At 47.2% G+C, this 11,150-nt stretch overlaps 1 protein-coding gene across 3 annotated transcripts in view; it reads right to left on the bottom strand.

Annotated features, from left to right (window-relative positions):
• Positions 1-906: 906 nt before the first annotated feature.
• Positions 907-11,150, bottom strand: part of PDGFB (platelet derived growth factor subunit B) — a 29,277-nt gene continuing 19,033 nt past the window's right edge. The window contains exons 4-8 of one of the 3 annotated variants that reach the window (XM_034776294.1): positions 8,234-8,314; positions 7,021-7,220; positions 5,078-5,219; positions 4,493-4,660; positions 907-3,305 (exon numbers count right to left, since the gene is read on the bottom strand). In XM_034776294.1, coding sequence (XP_034632185.1) covers positions 4,524-4,660; positions 5,078-5,219; positions 7,021-7,220; positions 8,234-8,314 — 560 coding nt within the window. In that variant the 3' untranslated portion in view covers positions 907-3,305; positions 4,493-4,523. Of the gene's footprint in view, positions 3,306-4,492; positions 4,661-5,077; positions 5,220-7,020; positions 7,227-8,233; positions 8,315-11,150 lie in introns of all 3 variants that reach the window. The other 2 variants (XM_034776285.1, XM_034776279.1) reach the window with 2 other exon arrangements.

Below are 11,150 nucleotides of genomic sequence, written 5' to 3'. Positions count from 1 at the left end.
CAGGCAACACAAGAGTATTTTAGGAAGGAAAGGGAAGGATAACTTCTCTAAACTGCCAGGAAGATTGTGGAGTAGCAGGGTGCAATTGTAGACAAGTTGTTGCAAGAGAATTTTGAATGCTGTTTCTCCAAGACTCTGAATTATTCTTTTAGTTAGTAAAACAATGTGGAACAATTGTTTCACTAACTCAAACAGAGCAGGGGACTCAGGGAACGGAGAAATGGGTGGGGGGGGGGGTGATTCGCCAGTTCAGAGGGACATTCCAACAGTTCTCTGTGGAACAGCCCAGATTGAGGCGGCTGTTTGTACCCACATGTGTGTTAACTGCACTGTAGCGTGGGGCAGCGCTCTGCACATGGGTGCCAGAATGTGCAACCCCTCCCTTACCCAGTGGAAGGGGAAACACATTGGCCTTCTGAACCCTTACGAGAGAAGAGCTGTAGATGTCTAGACGATGACTAAGGGGGGAATATGTCAACTGTTTAGGAGCCTATGAAGAATGTAAACACCAGAGGAAGAGGAACTGTTTTGAGTTGTTCAAAGGAGTAGAACCTGGAATAATGGGATGAAAGTGAGCAATGGGGAAGTCTGTCTGGGCATCAGAAAACATTGCTAAAGTTGAGACCTATTAGAATGAGAAATCCCAAGTGCTTGAGTCATTGAAAACTAGACTGGACAAAATAAAGAGGAATACACAGTAGGGAAAAATCCAGCCCTGGCTGGTGGCTGGGGTGGACTAGAAAAGCTAATGTGAATGTTCAGTCTCTAGTTACAGCTTTTATAATCTCAGTTAAAGTGTCCCAGAAATGAAAGTGTAGAAGCTGGGATTCTCTATCTGAACTCTGATCATTTTTTGCTTTTTTAGTTTTGCATACAGAAGAAACTTAACACTTTGTTGAGAGTTTTGGTTTTTGTTTGTTTGTTTTGTATTATTTTTTTACAACTTTAAATACAGTACTGAGTATAAATTAATCTTACATTAAAATAAAAAAAGCAAAAAAACTCACCAACTTTACAAACCACAGGAAGGAGATTTTGGAGCAGGAAAACAAAGTGTCTTAAGACTTGAGAAGTTGTGGGGTGGGGTGAATGGAGCAGAGTGCAAGAGGCAGAGAAGGATGTTGGCCGCAGAGCAAGCGAGGAGCTCTGGGTTTGAGATGCGGGGAGATCTAAGCCCCTGTCTGATGAACAGCACTCCCCATCCCGCTGCATCATCACCTTTCTTCTGCTGCTAGTTTCCCCGTGGTATTTCTGCCTGCACTTTGGTGGATGGGTCCTTTGCCAACAGGGCACAAATATGAAGGCGAAATTACCTCCAGCCTACTCCTTGTTTCCTCTGTCCCAATGTGTATGCTGTACTGAGTGACCATGAGAGGGGTTATTCCCCTTGGAGAGGATACTGCATATTTTCCCCTTCTTCTGCCTCATTCTCCCAGGAGAGGGAGCTATCATAGTAAAGAAAATGGAATAAGGAGAGGCAGCTGGGAAAGGAAAGTTGTAGCTCTAACTTGTAAGCTCTTTGGGGCTGGGACAGGTTTTTTGTTGTGTGTTTATACAGTGCTCAGCACATTGGGTCCATGACTGGGTCTCCTCATGCAATTCATATGATAAATAACAATGTCCTTAATAATTGCGTGTGGGGTGTGTACAGGTGGTCCCTATCTGAAGAGTCATTTGTCCTCCGCCACCTAGACGTCTGAGGCTCTCTAAGATGTCTGTGGAGGTCGGGACACCAGTCAGCAATGCTCTTTCACCAAAGGGGATTGTTTCTGTTTTTAATCACTGTTGTGAAGTAGAGGTTCACTTTCTCCCCTTGCCCTCACCCCAGACCCCTTCAACTGCCCAAGAAGTTCCTTGGATCTATAGCTTTTGAAACTGAAAAGGGCTTTAATGTAAGTTAAGGAAATCCTCGTGTGTGTGTTTGAGAGAGAAAAATGGGGGAGGAAAATGGGAGAGCCAGGGAAGTAGAGATGGGGAGAGCAACTGAGAATGTGATATGAGAAACATCCATGAAAGGGTTATTCTGCTCTCAGATATTCCTGGATAATATTATCCTGCCCTCAGGATCACTGGTCAGCCAATTACAGTTTGTTCTGATGAAGTAATGTTTCTAAGCCTGTATTTCGTTGGTTGATTGTGTTGTCCCTCTGTATCCTGCAGGGGAGTTGTGAGCAGGGGGAAAGAGTGTGAGGGACATTGCTCCGTGCACCCCATTCTGCACCCCACACACACACTGGGTAAAGCCGGGGAAAGTTTGCTTTTCTTCTAGCCCACCTGAGCTGATGCACAAACATGCCTGCAGATTCCTCCCACCGTGGAACAAATCCATTTTAAAACCAGAGATATATATACATACAAGTGAATTAAACAGTAACCCAAGTCCTAGACTGGAAAGTCGAACCCTCTACAGCCATGTGCAAAGACAGCATCCTTTGTCAGGGGGCCGGGAGAGGGGAGAATGATTCTGCCAGCTGTCCACTCCTTCCCACTGCCCCAAAAGTCTTCCAGTCTGCACCAGGGGTGGATGAGATAAATGCATTTTGCTTTCATTTTTTCTGTTCCCCGAGATGTTGTACATTTTAGTGGTTTTTAAAATAATATATATACACACACATAAAAAAAATCTGTCCAGACGGGACAATAAAAGTCCTTAGTGCATTTTCCGTCATTGGTTTCCTCTCTTAATCTGAGGTCTGCCTGCTTTAAAACATGTCCATCACAATCATTGATCTCAGCCAGGGTCTCCCACCCTCACCAAGAAGAAGAGGGGAAAGGAAGAAAATTGCTCCCATTCCCCCTCCCCTTTTTTGCCCCTCAAAGGAAAATTGACCCATTTTTCTTTTTCCCATTTGCCGTTCTAGTCTCTGCAGTAGGAAAGGCATCATCCAGTTCCAGTTACATGTGGTTTTGGGAGGGGTTTCTAATTTTTTTTTCTCTTTTTTGGAAAACTTTAAAATATTGTTAATAAATGAAGAGAGGGAAATCGAGGGAGGGAGAAGGTCCGGTCATGGAAAGGGAAGCACCATTTGCCGTCTGACTCGGGCATCGAGACAGACCGACAGAGAGGAAGAGTTATCACTCTGAGGACCCCATAGGGGCAATACAGCAAATACAGTAAAACCTGCCACGAGCGACCACTCATGGTAGTTAGCAAAAGTGGTGACTTGTAAGAGGTGGTCTCTCTTCCGAGGTTGGCACACCAGAGAGTGGTTGTGTTCTGTGGCCTCTGGAAGTAGTTGCTCGTGACAGGTGGTTTCTCTTCAGAGGTGATCTGTAAGGCAGGTTTTACTGCATATTAAATAAACCTAAAAGTGAAACAAACACAGACACTGAATTAGAATAAGAACCCATCTCGCTCTACTATTCCCCTTCCTTCTCTCTTTCTTCTATGATAATGTTTTCTTTGAAGTACCACATTAATAGCCCTGGAGACCAAGCCACTGAAGTCTTCTATTTATCTCCAGGACAGACCAAGCCAAGCTTGGCACAGGAACAAAAATAGCAGCACATCACCTTTGCATTTGGATTCTTGCACTGGTCAGGGACCAGAGGAGTATTTTTTGGTTAAAATGGCAGAACACGAAACCCAGAGCAGCCCTAGTGCTAAAGATGGAATTAGAAGACTCCTGGCTCCAAGTTTCTGTGCTCAGACCACAGTTCTCTCTGTCTCAAAAGGCCTAGCCTATTGAGAACCTAAGACCCGATTCTCCTTTAACTCATACTGACTTTACACCAGTGAAATTCCATTGGAGTCCTTGGAGTTAGTCCTGATTTACATCACTGTATGTGAGAGAAGAGTCAGGCCCCTAGAATTGAAAGGCTCCAGATTTAATTCGAGACTCCAGTTCTCCTTTTGCTTTTTTTAACCTTTGTTATGTTCTCAGACTTCCTGTTAGGACAGCGAGACTCATCAAAGTGCTTCCACCATTTTAACCAAAAAAATAAAAAAAGCAATCCCACAATAGAGAATACAAAATGGACATTAATTCTCCATTTCCAGTGGAAACTCAATTCATGAAGGAAGATCAGAGCGAGCTCCACATAATAGACAAATAATATGGTCTCCAATGGTTTTTAGATATAGAGGGGATAGGCTTGTTGTTCAGCTTTAAGGGAGGTTGTAGAGTAGGGCTCAGTGGCAAAGTGGGAATAATGCATAAATCTTTCACCTCTGCAAGATTGTTCAAGTGTGATAAATCATAAGTGGGATGAATTTGGTGAGTACCAGCCTAGTCCTGTTACTTCATTAGATCACACAATTCGGCACTATTGAGCATCTTGGCCCTACATTGGAATAACAAGAGCTGCAGAACTGAGATACCTGGGCAGAAGTGTGTGTGAGGCCCAGGGCTGAAATAGCAGCAGGTGCTGTGGGTAGCAGTTGAGGTGCATGGGCAGCGCTTGTGTGTGGGAAGGGAATTCCCCATGACTAGAAGAGCAGACTGGCTCACTTCCCAAAGTGCCCCCCTCCTGTGGCAGTTGTTGCTATTACCTGCCTTGCACTCTGTCCCCGGCCAGCACCTCTATGCTGTGAGGATTTCTTTCAGCACTTTCTTATCGTGGACATGCTTGAACTTCCGATGTTTTCTCTTTCGTGCTGGCAGCTGGCGTGCTCGTTGTCTCACCGAAACAGGGGCTGCAGTGATCGATGGTGACTTACCTGCCAAAACAGAGATGGGAGTGTATCATGCCATGAGCAGCAGCTGAGACAGCTGGAAATACCACTCCCTCCCCACCATCTCTAGAACAAGAGAGCCGAAGACCCTGTTCTTCCTTCCCCTCCATTCTTCCTCACTTCATCTATTCTCCTCATTTCTCCACTCTCCTTTTCCTCTCTGCTCTTTCCCTCTTCCCCATTCCATACTTTCCTCTCTCTGTCTTTCTCACCCTCTTCTCCTCCTCCATTTTCCCCCCTCTCTCACAAGCAGCATTCTAGGCAAAACCTTCAGCCGCTGGAAATCAGTAAAGCTCCCTGGACTTCACCGGCGCTGTGCTGATTCACAGCAGCTGAGGCTCTGGCCCTCTGTCTCATCTTGCAGCATTTCCCTCTCTCTTCCCCTAGTACCAGCAGCCTTACCTCTGTGTTCACGTGAACCTGGCCGACTGCGACTGGAGGGCTGAGACGACAGTGCCTCACATCGACACTCCAGGTGATCCTCCAAGGGCACAATGGCTTTTTTAAAGTTTGGCTTCTTCTGAACAAATTCTATCTTGCTTACCTATTGGGCGAGAATAAAAGCAAACCCATCTAAAATATAAATACAGCTACAACTCCCACTACATCAACATGAATACTACCTTTATTTCTCTATTGCCCTTCTTCCCAAAGGGTCCAAAAGCACTTTAAAATCCACAGATCAAATCCAGACCTGGTACAGTTTGGTGCAACTTTCACTGATTTCAGTGGAGTAGCACATAGCCAGGCAGGTCTGACTTTGACTTTGTACATAGAGAATCACTTCACCCACTCCTGACTTACAGCTGCTTCTTGCATGAAACATGAACAGTGCCCAAAAACATTACACAACTGAGAAAAGAAATACAGAACAATGCTGGGTCTGATAGATTTGACAGAGGAAGTTTTGGGGTAGGAAGAATGTAATTAACTGAATTGAGATATTGGAGTTAAAACCCTTACTGTTGCAAAAAACAACATGGCAGAGAGGAGAAATCCAGACCTAATGCAAACAAGCGCGACTCTACTAACTTCAGTGGAGCCATGTCTGAATTTGTCTCATGATTTTTGATGACTAACAGTGGTAAGGGGCTCTCGTCTCATGTGAAAGGCAGCATGTCTGGCAACACAATGCTCCCAAGGACCATTCTGCAGCCCTTGCATCACTGATTCAGGATACATGTACAATGCAGCTGAGGGGTGTAATTTCCAGCTCAAGCAGATGTACACACGCTAGCTATGATTGAGCTCGTGCACTAAGAAGAGCCAGAGTACATACCTAGGCTCTTGGATGGGATTGTACTTGAGCAGCTAGCCCGAGCTGCTGCAGCCATGCTATTATTTTGAGCACTAGTTCAATCAGAGCTAGGGGCTGTACGTCTACCTGCACTGGGACTTACACCTCCCAGTGGCAGTGTAGCCGTACTCTCAGAGGGAAGAGCACCTCTTACTAGATCTCCAGCAGCACATCCTACAGTCTCTGCGTTTGCGTTGGTGGTTTCCCATTCAAATACTGACCAGGCCTGACCTAGTTTAGCTTATCTAACAAAACCACATTCCCTGCGGAGGTCTGCAGGCTATAAATACTATCACTGCTTTGAGTCTGGAACTGAAATGCTCCCAATGCACTGGCCCTGGCAACATCACTCAACCAGTGATCAAACCTACTGGCTGTTTATCTTTCCTTGAAAGCCCCACTCCACATGCTTCAGACCACACGCTGCTCACTAGACAAACATTTCCAACCACACAATACAGAGACCTCAGAGAAGCCATTTCCGGGTCATTTTTCCTGGCTGACATTTGCCCTGACCTTTGCTTTTTCCACAAAAACAACTCCCATTTCTCCCCCTCTCTCTTTTTTCTCCCTCATTCAGAGTGGCTTTTCTGAGAAAGGAATTTCCTGATAAAGCAGACTGTGTGAGTGTGCAGACACACACATACACACCGGCCTGCCCAAGGCCTGAGGGAATCTCTCACAGGTCAGGCAGAAGATTTGCGGGGGAGGATTATATTTTTAAATGAGCTGTCTGGGAGGAAGCGTGGAGATCACTATTAACTGATGAGCTAGCATGATCAGAGCAAGAGGTCAGCTATCAGGTGTCTGTTTACAGCCGGGCTAGGCAGGAAGATCACAGAGGGGCAAGGAGAGGAGGAGGGGATGCTGTCTCAGTGCACGTGTTTGGGCTGAGATGCATTGTCAGGGTGGTGATGGAGAGGCCAGCAGGGTTAGCCCCTCACTTGTATGACCACAGGCAATCCCCCCAGTTGGTTTGTGTTTTTACTGGAGGGGCCAGGAGAAAAGGAAGCAAGGGGGAGGGAGAGGATAGAGGATTCTTGTGTACCTGGACATGCCGCACGCGGACCAGCGTGGGGCGACACTGCACATTGCGGTTGTTGCAGCATCCGGAGCACCGCTGCACCTCCACACACGGCGGCCACACCACAAAATTGGCATTGGTGGAATCTACCATGCTCCGGGAGATTTCAAAGACCTCTGTCCGTGTCTTGCATTCTGCGAGTACTGCTGGCTCAGCATCTACCACTGCAACTAGAGGGACCCAAGAGAAAAATGATGAAATAGGCTTCACAGGCTACTCCCAGAAACCTGATGCAGACCCACTATGTTATCTGACAAAGGCTCACACTCTCCTGGAACTACAGAAATATATTCTTTCCCCATCCTACACCCATTCAATGCCGTTCACTGTCTCCTTCAAAGGGCCAAGAATCCTGATGGTACATAATAAATAATGATAACTACAGCTAACATCTTGGGCCGGAAAGGACAGGGGCTAGTCAATGCCGCTGTGTAATGAGATAGCGTGATTTGCTGCAGAATGATGTCTCCTGCTTCCGAACACGAGCTCCTCCACTTCAGGTGCTGAACACTTGGCCTCTACAACACTTTCAGGCCCTACTGGAGCAAGAGGATGGGACTAGGAATCAAAAAGTGCAAATAACAATCGCTAGGGCACCAGGCCTGGTCCATTATCATTCTGCTCTGTTGAATTATTTCAGCTAATTTCAGTACTTAACAATTAATAGCAGTCTCTACGTTTGCTGAGGGCAGTATCACACTCGGCAGAAACACAGAGTTAGTTACTGACTGTCACAAGACGTGTCTACAATAGCATATCTAGAGCTTGTTTTCCAGCACTGGTACGAGCTATGAAGTGAATGCTAATGCAGACAGGGCTCAGGCATTGCCAGCACCAAGTCCGAAGCCCCAGCCAGAGGAGGGCATCAGGACACAGTGCTGGAAATGCCTGCACCCTGCTGTCTGTACTACCCTTGGTGCTGGGGCAGTTACAGCAATGCTGAAAGAAGGAGACTACATTTGGTAGCATAGAGGCAGAGACAGACTCTCTAACACAAACACACTTACATGGCTAAATGCACGTGCGCAGAGTGACACACACTTAAACATGCACACCTACATTCATACACTCATGGTGAACACAGATGCAGACTGTACAAACCCATATATCTGTATAGCTAATCTCTCACTTACACTGAAACTCCTGCACAGAAGTTAGGTCTGAGTCTATCACTCACCTAGACTTCGTCTCCCTCGAGGCAAGTTTTGACCAGGATGGGCTCGCGTTGAGTTCAGATCCAAATTGGAGCCATCCTCTTCTGCAAGAGAAGGACAGAGCCAAATAAGACAATGAGGTAAAAAAGTGAGGCAATGGTGTGGGAATCAAGTGACAGAGGAGGCAGCATTTGGGTGATTCATCGGTCTCGTTACTGCACTAGCATGTCCCGTCCAGAGTTTTAGGTTCAAGTCCCAGCTTAGGTCACAAGTGCAATGAGTATGGGGAGATTCTACGTTTGTTCACCTCATCACACTGCTCCATTCACAGTAACCGGCATATCTTGTTAAAGAGAGGCCCAGGGCTGGACTTGCAGAAGATACTCTAGGGCAAGAGTGAGATGCACTTTAGCAGAGCTATTTGGAATGTACATGGAGTAGCAGAGGGACTTGCAAGTCAAGATTCAGGTGAATCAGATGAGTGGGAGTGGAGAGCAAGGAGCAAGGCTGGATTAGCAGGAGGTGCTGCAGGTGAAAACTGAGGTGCAGTGGTAGAGTTGTGTGTTTGTCCTAGGACTGGAATAACAAAGGGTGCTACAGAGCAGGACTGAGGGGCACTGGCAGAGCTGAGTGGAGGACCCAGGACTGGAATAGCAGTGGGGCGGGAGGTCAGGATGCAGGTGCATTAGATGAGGTGGCGGTGGGGTACTTGCGTTCGCGCTCATTTGAGGTAGTCAACTTTTTTGGCAGGAGAATAGAAAAATGAGTTCAAAATAACTCTTCCCCTCTACTACTGTCAGTTAAAACTCAGTTACTGGGGGTGGTTGGGGGGGAAGGAAGGAGGACTGTTAGCAGTCAGCCCAATTCCCAGTATCCCATCCCACTGCTTTCCCATAGGAAGTGCTGAACAGAGAACTTCTCATAGTCTCCCTGGGTTGCTCTAGTAAGTGGCCCCTCCTGAGCCCCAGACTAGAGCAGTGTTCAGAGACAGCTCCTACCCAGCGGCAGCTCTTTCCTTCTGTGGCCTGGTGTAGCTGCAGTGGGAGGCAGAATGGACATCAGCCTCCAGGGAGTTATTGTATTAAAGTGAATTCAGGACTGGGACAAGGCGCTGGACTGAAGATCTCTGTTTATCAGGCACAACAGCAGAGCAAGCATCTCACACCTATCACGCCCCATAATGCACTTCACCCGTGCCCTGGGGATGGCCACTTTTTAAGGGTGAGAGGGGCATTTGGTCTCTGTTCAGACCACACGTGAACAAGTCATCATCAGTGGATATTGTGATGTGAACACCTGGCTGCCGGCCTGCGGTGACAGCACCAAGCTGATTTCACATAGGCCAGCGAACAGTAATGACATGCAGTCACTAACTACTTGAGGGCAAATTGGAATCTGTAACTTGGGTATGAAAGCGTTCAGTCCCATATGTGATCCCCTGTGTCATCCAGTATTTCCTAATCTGGGTTTAGCGTGGAACCAATGACCTGGGCTTGAAAGACTCCATAGCCCATTCCCAAACCCCTGGTCTCCCAAGAGAATCCTGTTTAATTTCTTAAGCATATGAGTGGTTAGTCACTGGAACAGAAATGTATCCCTTACGTAAGCTATAGGACATGACAGACTGCACACATCTTCTCTGTCTCTCCCTCTCCCCCCCTCCATCTTGCATTCTCTGGAATTTTATCAGGCCAGGGTGCGGGTTGCCTTTTGCATAAAGGTTAAGTTGATGAGAAAAAAAGAGCAACACTGTTGACTTGAAACAAATCTTCTATTGAAAACCGAGGTCCCCCTCCTCCTCCCCTTCTTCTTGATAGACCGTTGCTGCTGCTGCTGACGGGTGGGGACCCAGGCTTGCAAAAGGCAGTGTTGCTAATTTTGGAAGCTGCCCCATTGTGTGGCTCATGGACTCAGAAGAAGAACTTGGGGGGGGGGAACCTCGTCGCCTCTTTTTAAGGAAAACAATAGCAGCCCACAGCTGGTTCTCTCCCCCCTTCCCCGTCCCCTCCCAGGCCATTTTGAAAGGGAGCGGGAATGCTTTTGAGAACGTGCCAGTGGTCCGACTGGCATAGGAAACAAAAGCAGGAAATTCTGTTCCCCCGTAGATAGTGTCTCGGCAAGGATTACAAAGCTACAAACAGACAAAACACAAGAGAGAAGGCGAGGGGGGTGGAGGGGGACGGGCGGGAGCAGAGGTTAGAATAGAATGGAATTCACTCTGAAGAGACCGTTTATAAATAAATTCCTGATCCAGCCTGGCGACCGTGACACGTGGTCTCATTCCCACACGTGCCAGTCCCTCCACACTTTGCTCCCTGGGCTGCTGCTGCTGCTCTGTGACTTCAGTCCTGGCCAGGTGTTCCCAAGCACTGCAAACTCTGAGCTATTACCCACAGAAAATGACAAAGCAATTCCAACCCCCCCACCAGCTTAGTCAGCCTGACACAATCCCACGTCCTTCTTCCTTTTTCTATCATCTCATAGAAGGGTCTACCTGGGAACCAGTCCACCCACCTGCCTGTGCCCCTCCCTAGCTATTCTACTTGGGGACCAGCTCTCTCATCCCCCCTTCCCCTGCACATATTCTCACCTGCTCCTAGATGAGTGCTATCAGCTCACCTGGCTCACTCCCAACCACCCACTTGTCTGTCTTTTTGTCATCCCATGGATCAGTCTATTCATCCACTTGTGCATCTCCTCAAAGCCCACTTCATTCATTCACCTGTGTGCCTTTGCATCAGCCCATGAGCTAGTTCACTCACCCACTTGTGCACCTCTTAATCTACTCATGTTCCACTCCAACCACCTCTCTGGGCATCTCCTAGCTCAGAAGCTTGCTTGGGTTTTTCTCAAGCTCCTCATTCCATGCACCAGGCTATTTAAATCTCCCCAGTACCCAGCCCTATTGTAACTGAGTTTTGCAGTATAGCTTGATAGACT

Source organism: Trachemys scripta, chromosome 1 (genome assembly GCF_013100865.1).
Source record: "Trachemys scripta elegans isolate TJP31775 chromosome 1, CAS_Tse_1.0, whole genome shotgun sequence".
NCBI classification, from domain to species: domain Eukaryota; kingdom Metazoa; phylum Chordata; order Testudines; family Emydidae; genus Trachemys; species Trachemys scripta.
The sequence above is the reverse complement of the archived record's forward strand: the minus strand, read 5'-3'. Positions and strand labels throughout refer to the sequence as shown.